General features: G+C 40.2%; 4 protein-coding genes across 10 annotated transcripts in view; 2 read left to right on the plus strand and 2 right to left on the minus strand.

The window, feature by feature from the left end:
* Positions 1-2,108, minus strand: LOC110537308 (TLR adapter interacting with SLC15A4 on the lysosome). Of its 2 annotated transcripts, XM_021623242.3 has the most exons (3): positions 1,890-2,108; positions 1,505-1,642; positions 1-1,320 (listed from the first exon to the last, which is right to left on the minus strand). In XM_021623242.3, the coding sequence occupies exons 2-3, from the start codon at positions 1,632-1,634 to the stop codon at positions 629-631; spliced, it is 822 nt and encodes a 273-aa protein (XP_021478917.1). In that variant the 5' UTR covers positions 1,635-1,642; positions 1,890-2,108; the 3' UTR covers positions 1-628. The 2 variants fall into 2 exon arrangements, with proteins under 2 accessions (XP_021478917.1, XP_090048259.1); XM_090192133.1 differs by lacking the exon at positions 1,890-2,108 and having other exon boundaries at positions 1,505-1,658.
* On the minus strand, positions 1,702-13,861 carry LOC110537309 (adapter SH3BGRL). 3 transcript variants are annotated; one of them, XM_021623247.3, is made up of 4 exons: positions 13,693-13,861; positions 5,653-5,838; positions 5,315-5,395; positions 1,702-3,952 (listed from the first exon to the last, which is right to left on the minus strand). In XM_021623247.3, the coding sequence occupies exons 2-4, from the start codon at positions 5,812-5,814 to the stop codon at positions 3,917-3,919; spliced, it is 279 nt and encodes a 92-aa protein (XP_021478922.1). In that variant the 5' UTR covers positions 5,815-5,838; positions 13,693-13,861; the 3' UTR covers positions 1,702-3,916. The 3 variants fall into 3 exon arrangements, with proteins under 3 accessions (XP_021478922.1, XP_021478921.1, XP_021478919.1); XM_021623246.3 differs by lacking the exon at positions 13,693-13,861 and adding an exon at positions 7,234-7,983; XM_021623244.3 differs by lacking the exon at positions 13,693-13,861 and adding an exon at positions 7,234-7,983 and having other exon boundaries at positions 5,268-5,395.
* hmgn7 (high mobility group nucleosomal binding domain 7) lies at positions 7,931-11,180 on the plus strand. Its single transcript, XM_021623248.3, has 6 exons — positions 7,931-8,160; positions 9,014-9,040; positions 9,345-9,374; positions 9,931-9,978; positions 10,159-10,275; positions 10,462-11,180. The coding sequence occupies exons 1-6, from the start codon at positions 8,146-8,148 to the stop codon at positions 10,489-10,491; spliced, it is 267 nt and encodes an 88-aa protein (XP_021478923.1). The 5' UTR covers positions 7,931-8,145; the 3' UTR covers positions 10,492-11,180.
* The window catches only part of LOC110537311 (bromodomain and WD repeat-containing protein 3), a 25,749-nt gene continuing 23,481 nt past the window's right edge, over positions 13,297-15,564 (plus strand). For 2 of the 4 annotated variants that reach the window (XM_036937299.2, XM_036937300.2), the window contains exons 1-4: positions 13,297-13,526; positions 13,682-13,740; positions 13,835-13,864; positions 14,052-14,111. In XM_036937299.2, the coding sequence (XP_036793194.2) occupies positions 13,493-13,526; positions 13,682-13,740; positions 13,835-13,864; positions 14,052-14,111 (183 nt within the window). In that variant the 5' untranslated portion in view covers positions 13,297-13,492. Of the gene's footprint in view, positions 13,527-13,681; positions 13,741-13,834; positions 13,865-14,051; positions 14,112-14,477; positions 14,561-15,564 lie in introns of those variants that run through there. The other 2 variants (XM_090192130.1, XM_090192132.1) reach the window with 1 other exon arrangement.

Raw genomic sequence — 15,564 nt, forward strand, 5'->3', positions numbered from 1 at the left:
TTTAGCATATTAATATTTATTATTTATTCAGTCGCTTTCAAGATTAAAACGCATTAGAAATGTGGCACAGCATGATATGTTTATCTGGCACAGATGTTGTGTAATATCTTTCTTGTCAAAATGCAATGTGACACTTGCAGTAAACATGCAATGCTTTTGTATGACAGCAGGTGGCAATATTTTTTCTGCTTTGACAACCAAGTTAGGAAAAAAAAAAATTCTTTGGCGTTTTGTAAATCTGTGTTTAAAACAATATAATTTCAAATCAGCAGTATCTGTGAGGAATAATTTCTCAGAAACTAGATTCTTTACAAGATCAGCTCACAGTTCCCTGTTTTTCTACTCTTTGTCTTTAAACTCGAAAGCTTGACATTGTCTCAGGCAGCCAAGCATGACAATATAGCAACTGGTTGCATTTATGTAGTAAATATTTTGGACATTGTGGCATTTTCTAAAGATATTTCTTTCAACAATTCAACAAAACGAGGGGATCTCCTTCCGAATTATCAATTTAATTTTCCACTTGAATGCAATACAACTGACCACAAAGTATAGATTCAGTGGAATGCTTTAGCATTGTCAAGTACGTTAAAGTTGGCAGACAAAGTGGAAATACTGCTGGTTTCAGTCAGGTGGGCTTCTTCCTGGGCTCAGGGTTGGGGATGCGTAGGTTGGAGATGCGCAGGTCGGGAGAGCTGAAGTTGGAGCTGGCCACGGTGCAGGTGCTGAGGTAGTGGATGACGATGCTCTGGGCCGTACTGGAGTCTAGGCCGTGGTCCTGACAGAGATACTGGCTGAGCTGCTTCACTGGTTCTGGTACCAGGCCCTGGGGAGGGGTCTGGACCAGGGGAGAGCTGCCCCGGGCCAGGCTGTCCTGCATATGCTGTCTGTACACCTCCAGCAGCTTACTCTCCAGGTAGCCGTTCAGCATGGAGTTGGACAGAGGTTCCCTGTTCAGGGTGATGATGCTGCTGTCTATGACCAGGTTACCCTCATCCTGCAGGGTCTGGGACTCCACCTGTACCCCAGCCTCTACAGGCCCTGTGGGTTCCAAGGACTCCAGCTCTCCCAGGTCCTGAGACTGAAGAAGTGGCCCTTGGAACACCTCACTCTCCAGCCGCAGGCTCATTGAACTCCTGTTTCCCACATGGTCCCCTCTGAGCTGCAGGTCGGGGTAGTCTTTGCAGAAGGTGGTACAGCACCAGGAGCGATAGAGCTCCAGGTCACCATAGTCGTCACTGTGGCTATTGGGGATGGTGAGGGCATCACTGGGCCTGGTTGTCGCTCTAGGACCAGACTGCACCAGGCCATCCATGTTTCCTGTGCAGCCCACACACCAGAAGCACATTTTTAAATTTGAAGTATTCAATCAAAAATGAATGAAATTATTAAACAATGTACACATGCCTGGATGCACTTAATCTCATATGAGCCTTCTAAAATGCAGCATAACCAACTGATCCAGCGAGGCATGCAGTATTTCAGACAAATCCAAAATGCTTACCTAACATTGAACCTTGGTTCAGAACGATATTGGGAGCAGGGTGTGGTGGACGTTCCTGAGCCTTTGTGGAATCACAATCACAATCCTCTTTCCTGTACCTGAAGACTCTGATGAAGGCTTCTCCCAACATGGCAACCACTACACAACAGTGCATATTGTCTCAACACAACATAGCAGCAAACCACACCAACTAGCACTTTCAATTGTGTATTTCCACAGATTTTATTCCAGAACTAGCATTAATCTGGTTCCACCCCAAAGTATTATGCTACCATGACATTAGCTTATCAGGCTCGAAATATACATAGATACTCAGATTCTCTTGCCAGGTCACATAAAACATAAATAGTATAAAACACAGGACAGGTACTGAGAATATCCCTACCTCTGTTTTTACAATAGATGATGTTTTCTTCAGTCTTTCCACTAATACAAGGTTTACAAGTTAGCTACAGATGTCTCTGACTGGTAAGCAGCCACGGCATTGTGCTGTCCCTATTTGTATAGAGCATCTGAGTAGCAAACGTTTAAAACAGGAAGTATGTCAGAAATAAAGTGAGAACACTCACTACCCCTGCTCTTCAGCTGCTGCCTTCTGTGATGTGACACATCAGTTTTAGAATGTAAGGAGAACTGAAACAATATGTGACGGGGTGGCGGTCGGTGCCGTTTAAGGTGAGGGGGGACAAAAAAAAAAATTATGAGCATGACCTTATTTATTTTACAGTATATTGGATGACTGTCATTCATATTCCATTCACGTAGCTCAGTGTAACATCAATAGGTTTAGGCTACTACATGATGCTGGAATTTTCCATACATCCATCATGTGGTTGCTACAACATAGCCTATGAATGAAAGTTTACAATGTAGGTGCACAGGCCAAGATAAAAAAAAATGGTAATAAAGGTGACAGACAATGACACATTTAACAACACCTTGCACACTCTTGCCTGCATCTAGCTCATCTAGGGTGTAATCATTAGTCCAACAGTTACAAATGAGAGTTTCTGTTGGACAAATTCAGGTATGTTTAGCCCGTTTGGTTCCGTTTGCTTCCGTTTAAGAAAAGTTTTTCAACAGAATCGACAGAATTAATACAGCCCTGATCACATGGATAACACAGTTCACTTTCATAGCAGCCACATACAAACAGCATGACCACATAATTCTTTCTCGCATCAACGCGCTCTCCTCCTCGCACCTTTTCCCTTCGTTTGTGGACTTCAGTGCACAACAAATCAGCTCTGTGACCAGGCTAAAAAACCTTTCCAAGTCAAACCTTAATATCATAACCACTACACAGAGCCTACATCGCTGTCACCATATTAGCTAACGTCATAGTCAACATAGCTACTAGAACTAAGGTGTTAGTAAACCCGCTATGATAATGCAGTACAGTCAGAAAGCAATTTAGCAGTTACACCGGCAGGCCCCGGTGGTAATAAATAAAATAAAAGGCTTGGACTTGGAAGAGTTCCAGTGTTGGATAGCCATAGCCTGCTAGCTAACATAGCATTCCTGTTTGAGCCGGGTGTTTGAGTAGGCTAAACTAGCTAGCTGCATTCGCTAGCTAAGTGAAAGTTTTAAAAAATACTACAAAATATAGCTAGCTCTTGCTCTCTCTTGCTTCTCCTTCAATTTAAATAAATTCATTTGTTCAAAACTGTTCAACTATAGTCTATCTCTCTTTGAATCAACTTCACACCACATTTTATGCACTGCAGTGCAAGCTAACTGTAGCTAATGCTTTCAGTACTAGATTCATTCTCTGATCCTTTGATTGGGTAGACAACAAGAGCTCTGATAGGTTGGAGGACTTCTTCCGGAAGTTGTCATAATTACTGTGTACGTCTATGGAAGAGGATGAGAACCATGAGCCTCTTAGGTTTTGTATTGAAGTCAATGTACTCAGAGGTGGACAGAAACTAGCTGTCTTCCGGCAACACCATTGTGCTACAAGAATAACAAGGAAACTGGTTAAGAATAAGATAGACTGAGTAGTGAAGTAACACTATTTTATTATCAAAGTTGAAAAATATCTTGAATTATATTGAATTAAATATTCTCAAATGTGTAAAGCATGTCTATATGATCTACTAAATGCCTAGTATTTGGGAACTCATTCTGCCTTGATTTCAAAATCATATTGAACACTGGATACTGCCCAGCATTGGCTTGAACTATTGAAACATTACAAGGTTATCACATTAAATAAATTGTCATACAACACAACATTTGGTCATGCTCCGTTGGTCAATTTGATACCAGACTGGTTACATTTTACAACAAAATAAAGCTCTATGATTGGTCTGAGAAGACGTGTTCCAGACGAGCACTGGCAGGCTGCTGTAGAGCTGACTGGAAGACGCCAGGAGAGGGCACTGTGGTCCACTAACCAAAACCATATGGCTACTGTTGCTCCTGTCTGGCCAAGGCCTCTGCTTCCTGTGGGTGGTATGAAAACAGTGCTAAGAAAATGATACAAAACCAGGGTTGAGACCAACTGTAATTATGCTTCCACCAAAAGGTTCATGTAATTTTAAAGACACAATTGTGTGTAAGTGTTGTAATGATATAGTACAGTAGTCAACAGAACAGTCTCCACCTGCTGCTTAAAAGCAGGTCAGCATTCATTGCCTCTATACTGTGCAACAGAGCTGTGAAATACATGGTAAGAGGAAACACTGCCTGGGAATTGGAAGTAACATGGAGATATTACAATGAACTACTCACAACTACTCTGTCCCTGTAGGATCAACAATGTTATTGTGAATCAATAACTACTTTGTTATTACGAATCAATTTGTATTGCATGCCTCTTTTGTGAGGTATTTATATTTTCCTGGACAAAAAGCAAAACAATCATTAAAGGGGCAATCTGCATTTGCTACATCCATTTTTGGACTTATAAATTAATTATATGTACCTGTTGATTTTTGAAGATTATAATGTATAAATGAGCTTAGATCAATTGTTGTACCCCATCGGATCCCAAAATATAAGCTTGTTTTACTCCAATGTTTGTAAAGAAAGTAAACACTATATAGCCTCAAAACATGGTTAAAACTATCATTTTTATATCATGGATTGTCAGTCATTGCATCCATACCACTGTCTATGAAATTGAGGGTGGTTATATTTTTCTAGCTCCATCCCTCTGCTTTCTACCGAATCAGCGGAGGGGAGAACAATTTGTTAATGTTGCAACTGCTGATTGCCGCTTTAAAACTCAGTCATTGCATAATGGCCATTTCAGATACATTCTGAGACCTCAGAGACAAGTACAACAGGTAGAAATCTAAATATACAGCTAAAGCCAGTTGAACCAGATACTAAACACGTGTTCAACACATGGGGATGAATTGCATAATAACATGCCACAAAAACCTTCCTCCAGAACATGAATTTACATTTCATAATATATCATGAGTGTTAGTCACATGCTTTTGAGCTTATTTTTGGGACAAATGTAACTTATACACTGATTGTGTTGTAGTCTAACTGTGTGGTTGAATATCATTGTCTTACGTCAGATGTCATCACTCTTACGTGACGCTCTTCCCTCAACCCGATAGAACAGTTAATTAGGCCACACATACCCATTGGCCAAAAATAGCATTCCAGTCATTTTATAATGGCTGTATACAGCTAGGGCCAGAGGGCAATTTTGGACCATCTTTTATTTTGTAAGCTACAATCAGCACTGTAAGGTTCACTTCAAAACAACAAGAAATCAATTAAAAGTAAACGGACTGATCACCTGTGGTTTTGACAGACTGAGTATGTCCATAAGACCATTGTCTTTACCTTGGAGCCTAGAGGGGCTGTTAAGCCCAAAAAGGCATACACTGCGTGCTCCTCACGGGCATCAAAGAAGGCCTCATAGTTCTGTAATGACAATACAAGGGAAGCGGTCTCACTAAGTACGTTTCATTAGGTTATCACACAAATTGTTACAGAAGGTACCGGGCTGTAATATTCTCACGGAGTATGTTGAGAATGTGTACTTTCAATTAGAACAGAATAAATATTAACCAGGCACTCACTATGCAGTTGCAAGCCTACTGTCCTTTGACCTCTCATCATCAGTTCCAGGCAATATGCTTCACTACACAGTGATGGGGTCAGTACAGTACAACACTCACCCCACAGTATTGTTCTTCATTAAATATCTGTGGAGGCAGGGGGACACCCGTCATTGGTCTGAAGTCTTCAGGTACGTTCTCCCTCATCCACTTCCTGTTGTCTTCACTAGTGACGATGTCACACTCCTCAAAGTCAATCTTGTTGACAGTAAGGAAACCCATGATGTCTTGCTGCTGCTTCTTAATCTACAGGCAGAGAGGGGATATAGATTAACTATGAGTTGTTGTAATAATGATACAATAATAATACGGTTTGGGTGGCGTATGGGGAGAAAAGCCTCTATTCACTTAGCAGAGCCTCTGCTGCCGGGCTGCATTCTACATAAGAGCCTGAGGACTAAGACAGACCCAATAAGGCCTCTCCACAACCAGGATCAGCTAAGAAGTCAGGCACAGACCAAATATGGCAGCAGAATGAGAGCCCAGTGTTCCCATGCTACCACTTATGTTCTGTCTAAACTGCGCTGCATGACTTTAGTTAAGAATTAGAGGAAGAATACTTTGGAATATGACATCAAATTATATAGATGAAACATGCTGTCAACTCTTGTACACAAAGAGACCTGGCTTTACAATTAGGTATACATAACAATTTCTGTATGGTCATTGTTGTGACTTGCAAATTCACAGTAAGCAATAATATCCGTCTTTCAGACCAGATAATTCAGAGGTTGGCTGAGGCAGTCGTTCTGTAGCCATTGTGCTTTTTGACTGATTCTTTAGAGGGTGACGTACTGTAATTGGGTGAGGTATGAAGCTCAGATGCCCAAAGACTGATCCTGTCCAGCTATTCTGGCCCAGAACCCCCCTGGCAACAGTAGGAGTGTTGTTTTACAGTATGTAGGGAAGGAGTGGTGGGCCAGGAAAATGGAGGAAGGTGGTGGTGAGGGAGTCAGCATCTGCTGGGAGAGTCTAATTAAGCCTGACCCCCCACCCTCACCACTTGGACTAAAACAGTTGCTTGAAAAAATCTGAGATGTTTCACCAAGTGCTTCACCTAAACATTCTTGTCTGCATGCTCACTCATAAAAATACTCCAACACAGATGGGTTTGAGCAGGAGTAAGTGACTGCTATTCCTACAGACAAATACGTGACTATGTATCCTCTTATATTATACTGTGTTGTACCTGCATTTTAGATACAATACAATCATAGCATTGTGCTAATACTATATTAACACTATGCAAATGAATACAATAATAGTCATAACAAATCAATATCTCCAAAATGGCAGGTCCTCCTTGTTTTAGGGCCATTACAATATGCATTGTCATGCATGAGAAGCCTATAGAATCTAGTGTATTTGTGCAGCTGTCCAGCTTCTACTCTATCGCTTGGGACATCCCATGCACAACTTGCAGAACTTTCAAAAGCAAGTTTATGTCGACGCTAATTCAATACTCGATAGAGCCGAATTCATATGATAGTATCTGCGTAGCTACAACAGAGCAATAGCACACTCGTATGAGCCCGCCACACCTACCTAATCATGCAAATACATGTCATTTGAATTCGCCAAGAAAATGAACATAAACAGTCAATAGGCTACAAAGCTTACTCAATACTCTAGGTTTCTTACCGCTGTCGATCCAGAGGATGATGCTATAAAGACTTTTATCACCATGGCTGTTTGATTCACTCCCCAAAACCAAGTGAACGGTGCACACTGCACCAACGTCTCCAAATGATCTCGTTCTCTCTCTCGCTCTCTCTCTCTCTCTCTCTCTGTAACAACCGATGGAAATCAGATATCTAAAAACAATTGGGAACACTATCCCAGTGCTTTCGAAACGTATTTCCAAAAGCGTTTGACTACGTTCATTTTCTTACGCCTATTTACATAGCTTAATAAACACACATCCCATATATTTAAAGTAAGACTTTTAATAAGTATACACTAAATAAAGCAAATAGACATATGCTCTGACATAAGGAAAATACAGTAACAGGTTTACAACCTACTAGCTACCCAATGTAGGCCTAAAGCTGTCTGATAAGAGAATATAGCCCTATCAAAAATCCGGGTGATTATTGTTTTTCTTTTTAAGAATAGCCTATTTTGTCTTCCAACATTTTAATGATTTCATCTCATGGTGGCTGAACAACACTAAGCGCATGAATGCAAGCAGAATTGCAACATTAACGTCTGTGATTTCTTATATTTTCTTGCGCCAGTCCGTGAATAGGCCTAGCTGTTACAAATGATAAACACGTCATTCACTTTCACTAGGAATTTCGCGCGTAAATGAACTACATTGAAAATCTGTTTCTTTTGTGACACCTTGTGCCATCCTTTGATTGGCCAAGCATAACATCAGTCAACATTTAGCCGCACCTACCCCCACCCCCATCCAACCACTGGGTTTAATGTGCTGTATCTTTACTACAGTATTAATAAGAAGACGCCAGTCTCTGCAAACTGTGAACTCTGAATCACAAAATATAGCTATATCTTTAGTTTCTCTTAAAGAAGAAAACCTACAAATCCAACATGCCCAAGAGAAAGGTATGTAGAGAGCCTAGATTACAGTATGCGGATATACTTTTTGCCCTGTATAAATCAGTCTTGATATTATGAAGCCTTCGAGACAACGGAGATTAAATACAAATCTGACGTATGTATTTATGTTCACACTTGCAAAAAAATCATTTGATATAATTATTAGATTTTTTTGGTTTGCAAAGAGCGTCTTATTTCGCCGAATTTAGAATGTTTCGAGGGATTTCTTGAGAGGCGCACACAATCTTCTGTCTGGTCTGAAGTCAAGCTGGATCTCCATGCTATTGAAACCACAAGCAGCCATGCTTTGCAGTTCCTACCCACATCGCGAACACAGCCAAACAAAACGGATGCCTTTTGATAGTTAGACCGTGTAAATCTGCATGTAAATGGTACAGAAAAATAAAGTAAAAACTCTTCTTTTCTTCCTCAATATAATTTAATTCTAAGACCGTCTCAAAAATGATAATTTTAATGTTTTCTTTGTTCGCGTTAAATGGGTGCTATTGCGCCTTCTTATCGCCAGGGGGCGGAACACAGTTGATTCTGCCCCTCCCCCTAAAATACATTTGGTGAAAACAGATGAGGACTAATGTCCCAATGAAAAAAAATAACCAGGTCCACTGCTTCTTCTACTCAACGCATAGAACATGAAGCGCAAATCTGGAATGAGTAGAGGCTGGCTGTATAGGCAAAGTGTAGGCTATTGCCAATGTTTGCAAGCGGCTAAGTTTCTGTGAACTTGCAGTTACACATTTTAGACAATATTTAAATATTCAGCAATATATATTATGTTTTAGATACGCATGCTATTGTTTCCAATCATTTTGAGTAATGTATTTTTTCATACATTTTGCAGGGAGCCGATGGAGATGTCAAGGAGGAGGTAAGTGATACACACACACAAAGACTCACACATGAATATCACCCTTGTAGAATAGGCTACAGGTTGCAATCTTCACCATTATTGAAATCATCACTAGTGATTACTGGTGATTGATTTTATCACATTATTTGCTCGTAAAAACCTGAAAATATTACATTTGTTGAAAAGTATAATGCATTCTTGAAATAGTGAAATATTCAATTGTCTGCATTATGAAGATGAAGCAAACATCCTCATTCAATTCCTTTTTAAATGTTTTCACACACCTTTGATTGAGTAATATTATTCTCTTTTCTTACATTAGCCTTCAAGGAGATCTGCACGGTTGTCATCGGTGAGTACATTTTGTTTCTTTAAAGCTACCTTTTGGAAATGTAATATGTATATAGGCATCAGCACTACAACTATTTAACCTTTAACTAAAAATATATTTTCTTCTTTTCAACTATCAAATCAAATCATATTTGTCACATGCGCCGAATACAACAGGTGTAGGTAGACCTTACAGTGAGAGGCTTACATACAAGCCCTTAACCAACAATGTAGTTTTAAGAAAATACCCCAAAAAAGTAAGAGGTAAAATAACAAATAATTAAAGAGCAGCAGTAAAAGAACAATAGTGGGGCTATATACGGGGGATACCAGCACAGAGTCAATGTACGAGGGCACCAGTGTCAAGGTAATTGAGGTAATATGTACATGTAGGTAGAGTTATTAAAGTGACTATGCATAGATAATAACAGAGTAGCAGTAGCGTAGAAGGGGGGGCAATGCAAATAGTCTGGGAAGCCATTTGATAACTTATATATTTTTTGTTCTGTTTCATGGTATGCAATGCATTGCTTTGAGAATCTATTGTATCAATATACTCTTCCTTCTGTATTTTTCAGAAACCAGCCCCTCCCAAACCAGCACCAAAACCAAAAAAGCCAGCTAAAGTAATACTTACCTGTCTTCAACATCTACTCATTCAATATAATTATGCATGTCAGGTGTTTAGCATGTCATGTTGTCTTTTCAGCACATTCACACCCATATTAAGTGTCTAGACAATTACATCATTCTGAGGTTCCAGGCAGAGAAGATTTGACAGATAGGCATGTAAATTGTCCCCACAGAAAGAAAAAGAAGTAAATGACAAGAAGAAGGAAGACAAGAAGAAGGTGAAGGCAGCAGCAGTCGAGGAGCCTAAAGAGGAGACCCAGTCTGAAAATGGCGAGACCAAGACAGACGAAGTATGTCATGCCATATCACTGATTGTTAATATAAGACTATCATTTTTAATTGGAAGTATTATCTCGAGAATGTTGTTTTTAGTTAGTTGTATCTTACTATTTCTAGAGGCAAATCCATCTAAAAACATGAATCATTCAGGATTCAGAGTGAATGGCTCTCAATGTCTTACTTTTGTCATCTTACAGGTAGAGACTCCAGAAGAGAAGACTGAGTAGCACCTATCCTGTTCGTCCAATTCTCTCCCTTGTATGGCCCCCCAAGTCTCATGTGTTTTCCCTAAAACCTCCATTACCTTATTAACAGAGGAATATTTTTATCAACAATTTTGTAATTATTGGTACAGGTTTTTAGCACAAAACAAAGCTAAATATGGAAGATTGTTCTGTTGTGCAGTGGTCATATCAAGTGTTTTTAAGCAAACATAATTACGGTTTCGTTTTTTTATTAGTGTTGGTACCTTGTTGGGAGCTCAAAAAATAATGCTGGCTGGCAGACTAATTGCAGGTGGTATAGTATCACATTGTAGGTTTGCCAACTCACAACATTTCACTTTTGTTGGTGGTTGTATTTTTACCCTTGATATGTGCAGTGTTTTTTCTTTATGTGGGGGTTTACTTATTTTCAACGTGAATGTCTGTAAGAGGAATTTAAATATTGAAAAAATATTGAAAACATTCCAGGCTTAATAATGATGTGGGCATAACTGCTTTTGAAATAATCTTGCTCTGAATTATTTTGATGACAAATTATTTTAACGGCAGAAGAGACTTGTTGGAAGTCGCTAATGCTTTTTGAAACAAATGTTGGGATTTTTTATTGAAATATGCCGCTATCTGTTGTGTTCCCACTGAAGTTCTGGATGTCTAATTGGAATTTAATAAAATAGTAATTGGAATTTTCCTCATGAGGTTGCACTCTGTCTCATTACTTTACGTGTCATTATTACTGTATCATTACCATATCATATATAAACAAACAATAATCTTAAATTAATGACTGATGGAAAACTTTTGGTCAGAGGTAGCATTTTGCAACATACTTTCTGGATTTGTCTAAATGTCTTAGTCACTATTTGCTGACCAAAACTCAAAATGAGAGTAAATGGACCCTAGGTACAATACATAACCAAAAGTATGTGGACACCTGCTTGTCAAACATCTCATTCCAAAATCATGGGCATTAATTTTGACTTGGTCCCACCTTTGCTGCTCTAACAGCCTCCACTCTTCTGGGAAGGCTTTCCACTAGATGTTAGAACATTGATGGGGAGACTTGTTTCCATTCAACCACAAGAACATTAGTGAGGTTGGCCACTGATGTTGGGCGATTAGTCCTGGCTCGCAGTCAGCATTCCAAAGGTGTTCGATGGGGTTGAGGTCAGGGCTCTGTGCAGGCCAGTCAAGTTCTACCACACTGATCTTGAAAAAACATTTCTGTATCGACCTCGCTTTGTGCACAGGAGCATTGCCATGCTAAAACAGGAACGGGCCCTCAAACTGTTGCCACAAAGTTTGAAGCACAGAATCATCTAGAATGTCATTGTATGCTGTAGCGTTAAAATTTCCCTTCACTGGAACTAAGGGGCCTAGCCCGAACCATGAAAAACAGCCCCAGACCATTATTCCTTATCCACCCAACTTTACAGTTGGCACTATGCATTGGGAAAAGTAGCGTTCTCCTGGCATCCGCCTAACCCAGATTCGCCTGTCGGACTGCCAGATGGTGAAGCGTGATTCATCACTCCAGAGAATGCGTTTCCAGAGTCCAATGACAGCAAGCTTTACACCACTCCAGCCGACCCTTGGCAAAGTGCATGGTGATCTTAGGCTTGTCTGCGACTGCTCTGCCATGGAAATCCATTTCATGAGACTCCAGACAAACAGTTATTGTGCTGACGTTGCTTCCAGAGGCAGTTTGGAACTCGGAGTTGCAACCCAGGACACACAATTTTTTACGCGCTTCAGCACTCCGTGGTTCCGTTCTGTGAGCTTGTGTGGCCTACCACCTCGCGGCTGAGCCGTTGTTGCTCCTAGACGTTTCCACTTCACAATAACAGCACTTACAGTTGACCGGGGCAGCTCTGGTAGGGCAGACATTTGACGAACTGACTTGTTGGAAAGGTGGCATCCTGTGCCGGTGCCACGTTGAAAGTCACTGAGCTCGTCAGTAAGGCCATTCTACTGCCAATGTTTGTCTATGGAGATTGCATGGCTGTGTGCTCGATTCTATACACCTTTCAGCAACGGGTGTGGCTGAAATAGCAGAAGCCACACATTTTAAGGGGTGTCCACATTCTTTTTTATATATAATGTATCATGCCAGCTTACTTGTATAGAGCCTACAAATCACCACAAAGACATGATTTTGCATGTCTTGCAAAAGCATGCAATTTTTCAGCTCTTAACATTATAATTGTTTGACATGCAAATTGGTAACCTTGCTCTAACTAGGGCTAAGTAGTGTTTGGCAGTACCCATTAGCCGTAGCTTTTGTGGAGCGATGGGTAACGATGCTTCGAGGGTGACTGATGTGTGCAGAGCGTCCCTGGTTCGCGCCCAGGTCAGGGCGAGGGGACGGATGTAAAGTCTATACTGTTACATATAATAAATAATATGCTGTTATTTTTGCCATATGGTAAGTTTTGTGCTTGTCTGAAAATAACCCTATAGTTGTAGTTGCAACTTAATTTAATATTTGGAAGTACATAGTCTAAAAGTGAAGGCAAGACATTAGATCAACATCCATTAAATCAGAATATAATAGGCCTTACTTGTTTATTTATTTGAAATGACAATCTCAATACCCCAGAATATGCTCTACTCTCAGACAAATTAATTGAGGTTGATAAAAACAATTTTATCTACAAATATGTCCTCAATAAAAGGTCTCTGTCCTGGGCTCGATTTCCCAAATGCATTTTAAGGATAAATTAGTCTTTAGAACCATAACGATAAACTAAGTCTTCAGATGCTTTTGGGAAACCGGGCCTAGTACTTACTATATGTTATGAACTCCTCACCAAAACCAGGTGGTATGGCCACCAGGTGGCTCGTGCTGGAATTGCAAATGTTCTGTCATTGGTCGCGGGAGGGCGCTAACAAAGCCGTGAGATAGCTTGAGAAAGGAAAAGGCCAAACGCTGGGAAGCAATTCAAGTGGCTATTTTCCAAATACACCTAAACATTAGTGAATCAAATGTCGATGTTCTTATCAAGTGATGGCAGAAGAACAGTGTTCACAAATCGAAGCTGGTGAGTGTTACATGTCTAGCTATTTCTCTCTTTAAAATATTAACGCAAACACAGTTTAGGTCTTGAGTCAGTTAGCCTAGCTATCTAGTAGTTAGCATAGCTGGCTAGCTTAGCAAGCTATTGAATGGTTTAATAATGCGCCTCTCTATTTTCAGAATTGTATTACCTCATTGCCAGATTTCTCCAGTCGGGACCGTGTAAAAAATCGGCACAGGTAGGAATGACAAGTTATATCAATAACTTTAACTACAATTGCTATCTATCTAAATATCTCAATGTGTGCTAAAGACTAGCAACTCTCTCCATAGATCCTGGTTGAGGAACTGGAAGAGTATGAGGTAAGCTGCGCCCGCTCTCGTCTATATTAGCTTGTTCTCAGGTCTCGTTTCCGCGATATTGGGGCGCTTTCTGCTTTTATTGGTATGGTGTGCTTTGTTATTGATAGAGGCATGAACAATACGGCAACTATATTATTGTATTTATTGAGTTTTGATGCATTTATCTAACCGCGTGTCTTCCGTTTAGTTGATCCCGAAACGATGGAGTTGGGACGGCAAACAATACAAACGAAACTTCCAAGACTGGGTGAGTGTTATTATAATAAGTTCATAACCGGCTTTCCAATCAATCGTGTAACTTTTGATTGCGAGAATACATTTGTATATCAATATTTTGTCGGCTTTCAAATGTTTTTGTTCAGTTGATGGATGATAGTTATTTTTAAACCATCTGTGCGTTTGAGTAAAAGCCGGCATTTGATTACTTCAAATTAATATTTGGTCAGGAATTATAGCCGTGTTGTGTGTGGGCAAAGAGGAGGGGTAAACAGAATGAGGCTGTACAAAGGCTTAGGAAACGTCCATCTTACCAGACAGCCAATGAAATAGCAGTTAAGGCGTCCGCATGCTTCCCCCCCGAAACAGTTATTGCATATATTATGACGACATTTTAGTATCGGCAAGGGTTTTTTCGGCTGTTCGTGCACAGGACATGTTTTTTTCTCGAGGCAAAACGAATGGTGCTTCGAGGACAAAGTAGGTAACATTATGACGCCAGTGATTTTTAGGTCGGAGCTCTAGAAAGATGCCTTATTTCCTGACTTGGAATTCCGAGTTTGTTGACCGTACAAAACGATTTTCCCAGTCGAAGCTCGTTTTTTTCCGAGTACCCAGTTGTTTTGAATGCTCGGAAGTCGGAGTTTTCCGAGCTCCCAATTGTTTTGAACGCAGCAGAAGTTCGGTCAGAGAAATCTAGGCCCCTTTGTCAGAGATTGGTCAACATTGGGGATTCATTCAATGAATTGTTTGTCATTGAGTGAGAGAACTCGTTTTCATGTACGTTTTTTCACTTGAGAAGTACTGCACCAAACATCTTAGCTAGATGTAAAATTGCGCAACTAAGAGCTCTGCAAAAACGTCAAGATGAAAGACCGATTTCTTTAGTTATTTTTGATTAATTAAGCCTATACTGGCTAAGGCGTCTCATGATGGACAAACGGCACTAATTGCAGTTTTTGTCAAATTTTTCAAGCGAAGGTCTTTTAATATTTTAAGGGAGTATACACGGCACAAACCTTCACTTAGCACAGCCGAGTTCTGCAAGGCGCGAACCGAACCTAGTATGCAGAGCCTTTACTATTTGAGACAGCTGGGAGAAGGAAGGTGATTCAGATGTCTAACTGCAGTGTGTGTGTTTCCCAAATCAAATTGTATTTATCACATGCGCCGAATACAACCGGGTTAGACCTTACAGTGGAATGCTTACTTACAAGCTCTTAACCAACAATGCAGTTTTACTAAACAAAAATAAAGAGATGATGATGATGATGATAATAATAACAAATAATTAAAGAGCACTAGTAAAATAACAATAGTGGGGCTATATACAGGGGGTACCGGTGTTGGGGTAATATGTACATGTAGGTAGAGTTATTTAAGTGACTGCATAGATAATAATAGAGAGTAGGGGGGCAATGCAAATAGTCTGGGTAGCCATTTGATTAGATGTTCAGGAGTCTTATGGCTTGGGGGTAGAAGCC

Source organism: Oncorhynchus mykiss, chromosome 12 (genome assembly GCF_057628025.1).
Source record: "Oncorhynchus mykiss isolate SJ-2025 chromosome 12, ASM5762802v1, whole genome shotgun sequence".
NCBI classification, from domain to species: domain Eukaryota; kingdom Metazoa; phylum Chordata; class Actinopteri; order Salmoniformes; family Salmonidae; genus Oncorhynchus; species Oncorhynchus mykiss.

What these genes read in the sequence shown, in the direction of transcription:
- LOC110537309 (XM_021623244.3), bottom strand. Translation starts at nt 7,278, where the DNA reads ATGGTGATAAAAGTCTTTATAGCATCATCCTCTGGATCGACAGCG. An exon ending in CATCCTCTGGATCGACAGCG is followed by an intron (nt 5,839 to 7,233) that starts GTAAGAAACCTA and finishes CTCTGCCTGTAG; the next exon opens with ATTAAGAAGCAGCAGCAAGA. An exon ending in TCAGTCTGTCAAAACCACAG is followed by an intron (nt 3,953 to 5,267) that starts GTGATCAGTCCG and finishes TACCACCCACAG; the next exon opens with GAAGCAGAGGCCTTGGCCAG.
- hmgn7 (XM_021623248.3), top strand. An exon ending in ATGGAGATGTCAAGGAGGAG is followed by an intron (nt 9,041 to 9,344) that starts GTAAGTGATACA and finishes TTCTTACATTAG; the next exon opens with CCTTCAAGGAGATCTGCACG. An exon ending in GATCTGCACGGTTGTCATCG is followed by an intron (nt 9,375 to 9,930) that starts GTGAGTACATTT and finishes TGTATTTTTCAG; the next exon opens with AAACCAGCCCCTCCCAAACC.
- LOC110537308 (XM_090192133.1), bottom strand. Translation starts at nt 1,658, where the DNA reads ATGCACTGTTGTGTAGTGGTTGCCATGTTGGGAGAAGCCTTCATCAGA. An exon ending in GAACCAAGGTTCAATGTTAG is followed by an intron (nt 1,321 to 1,504) that starts GTAAGCATTTTG and finishes TGGGCTGCACAG; the next exon opens with GAAACATGGATGGCCTGGTG.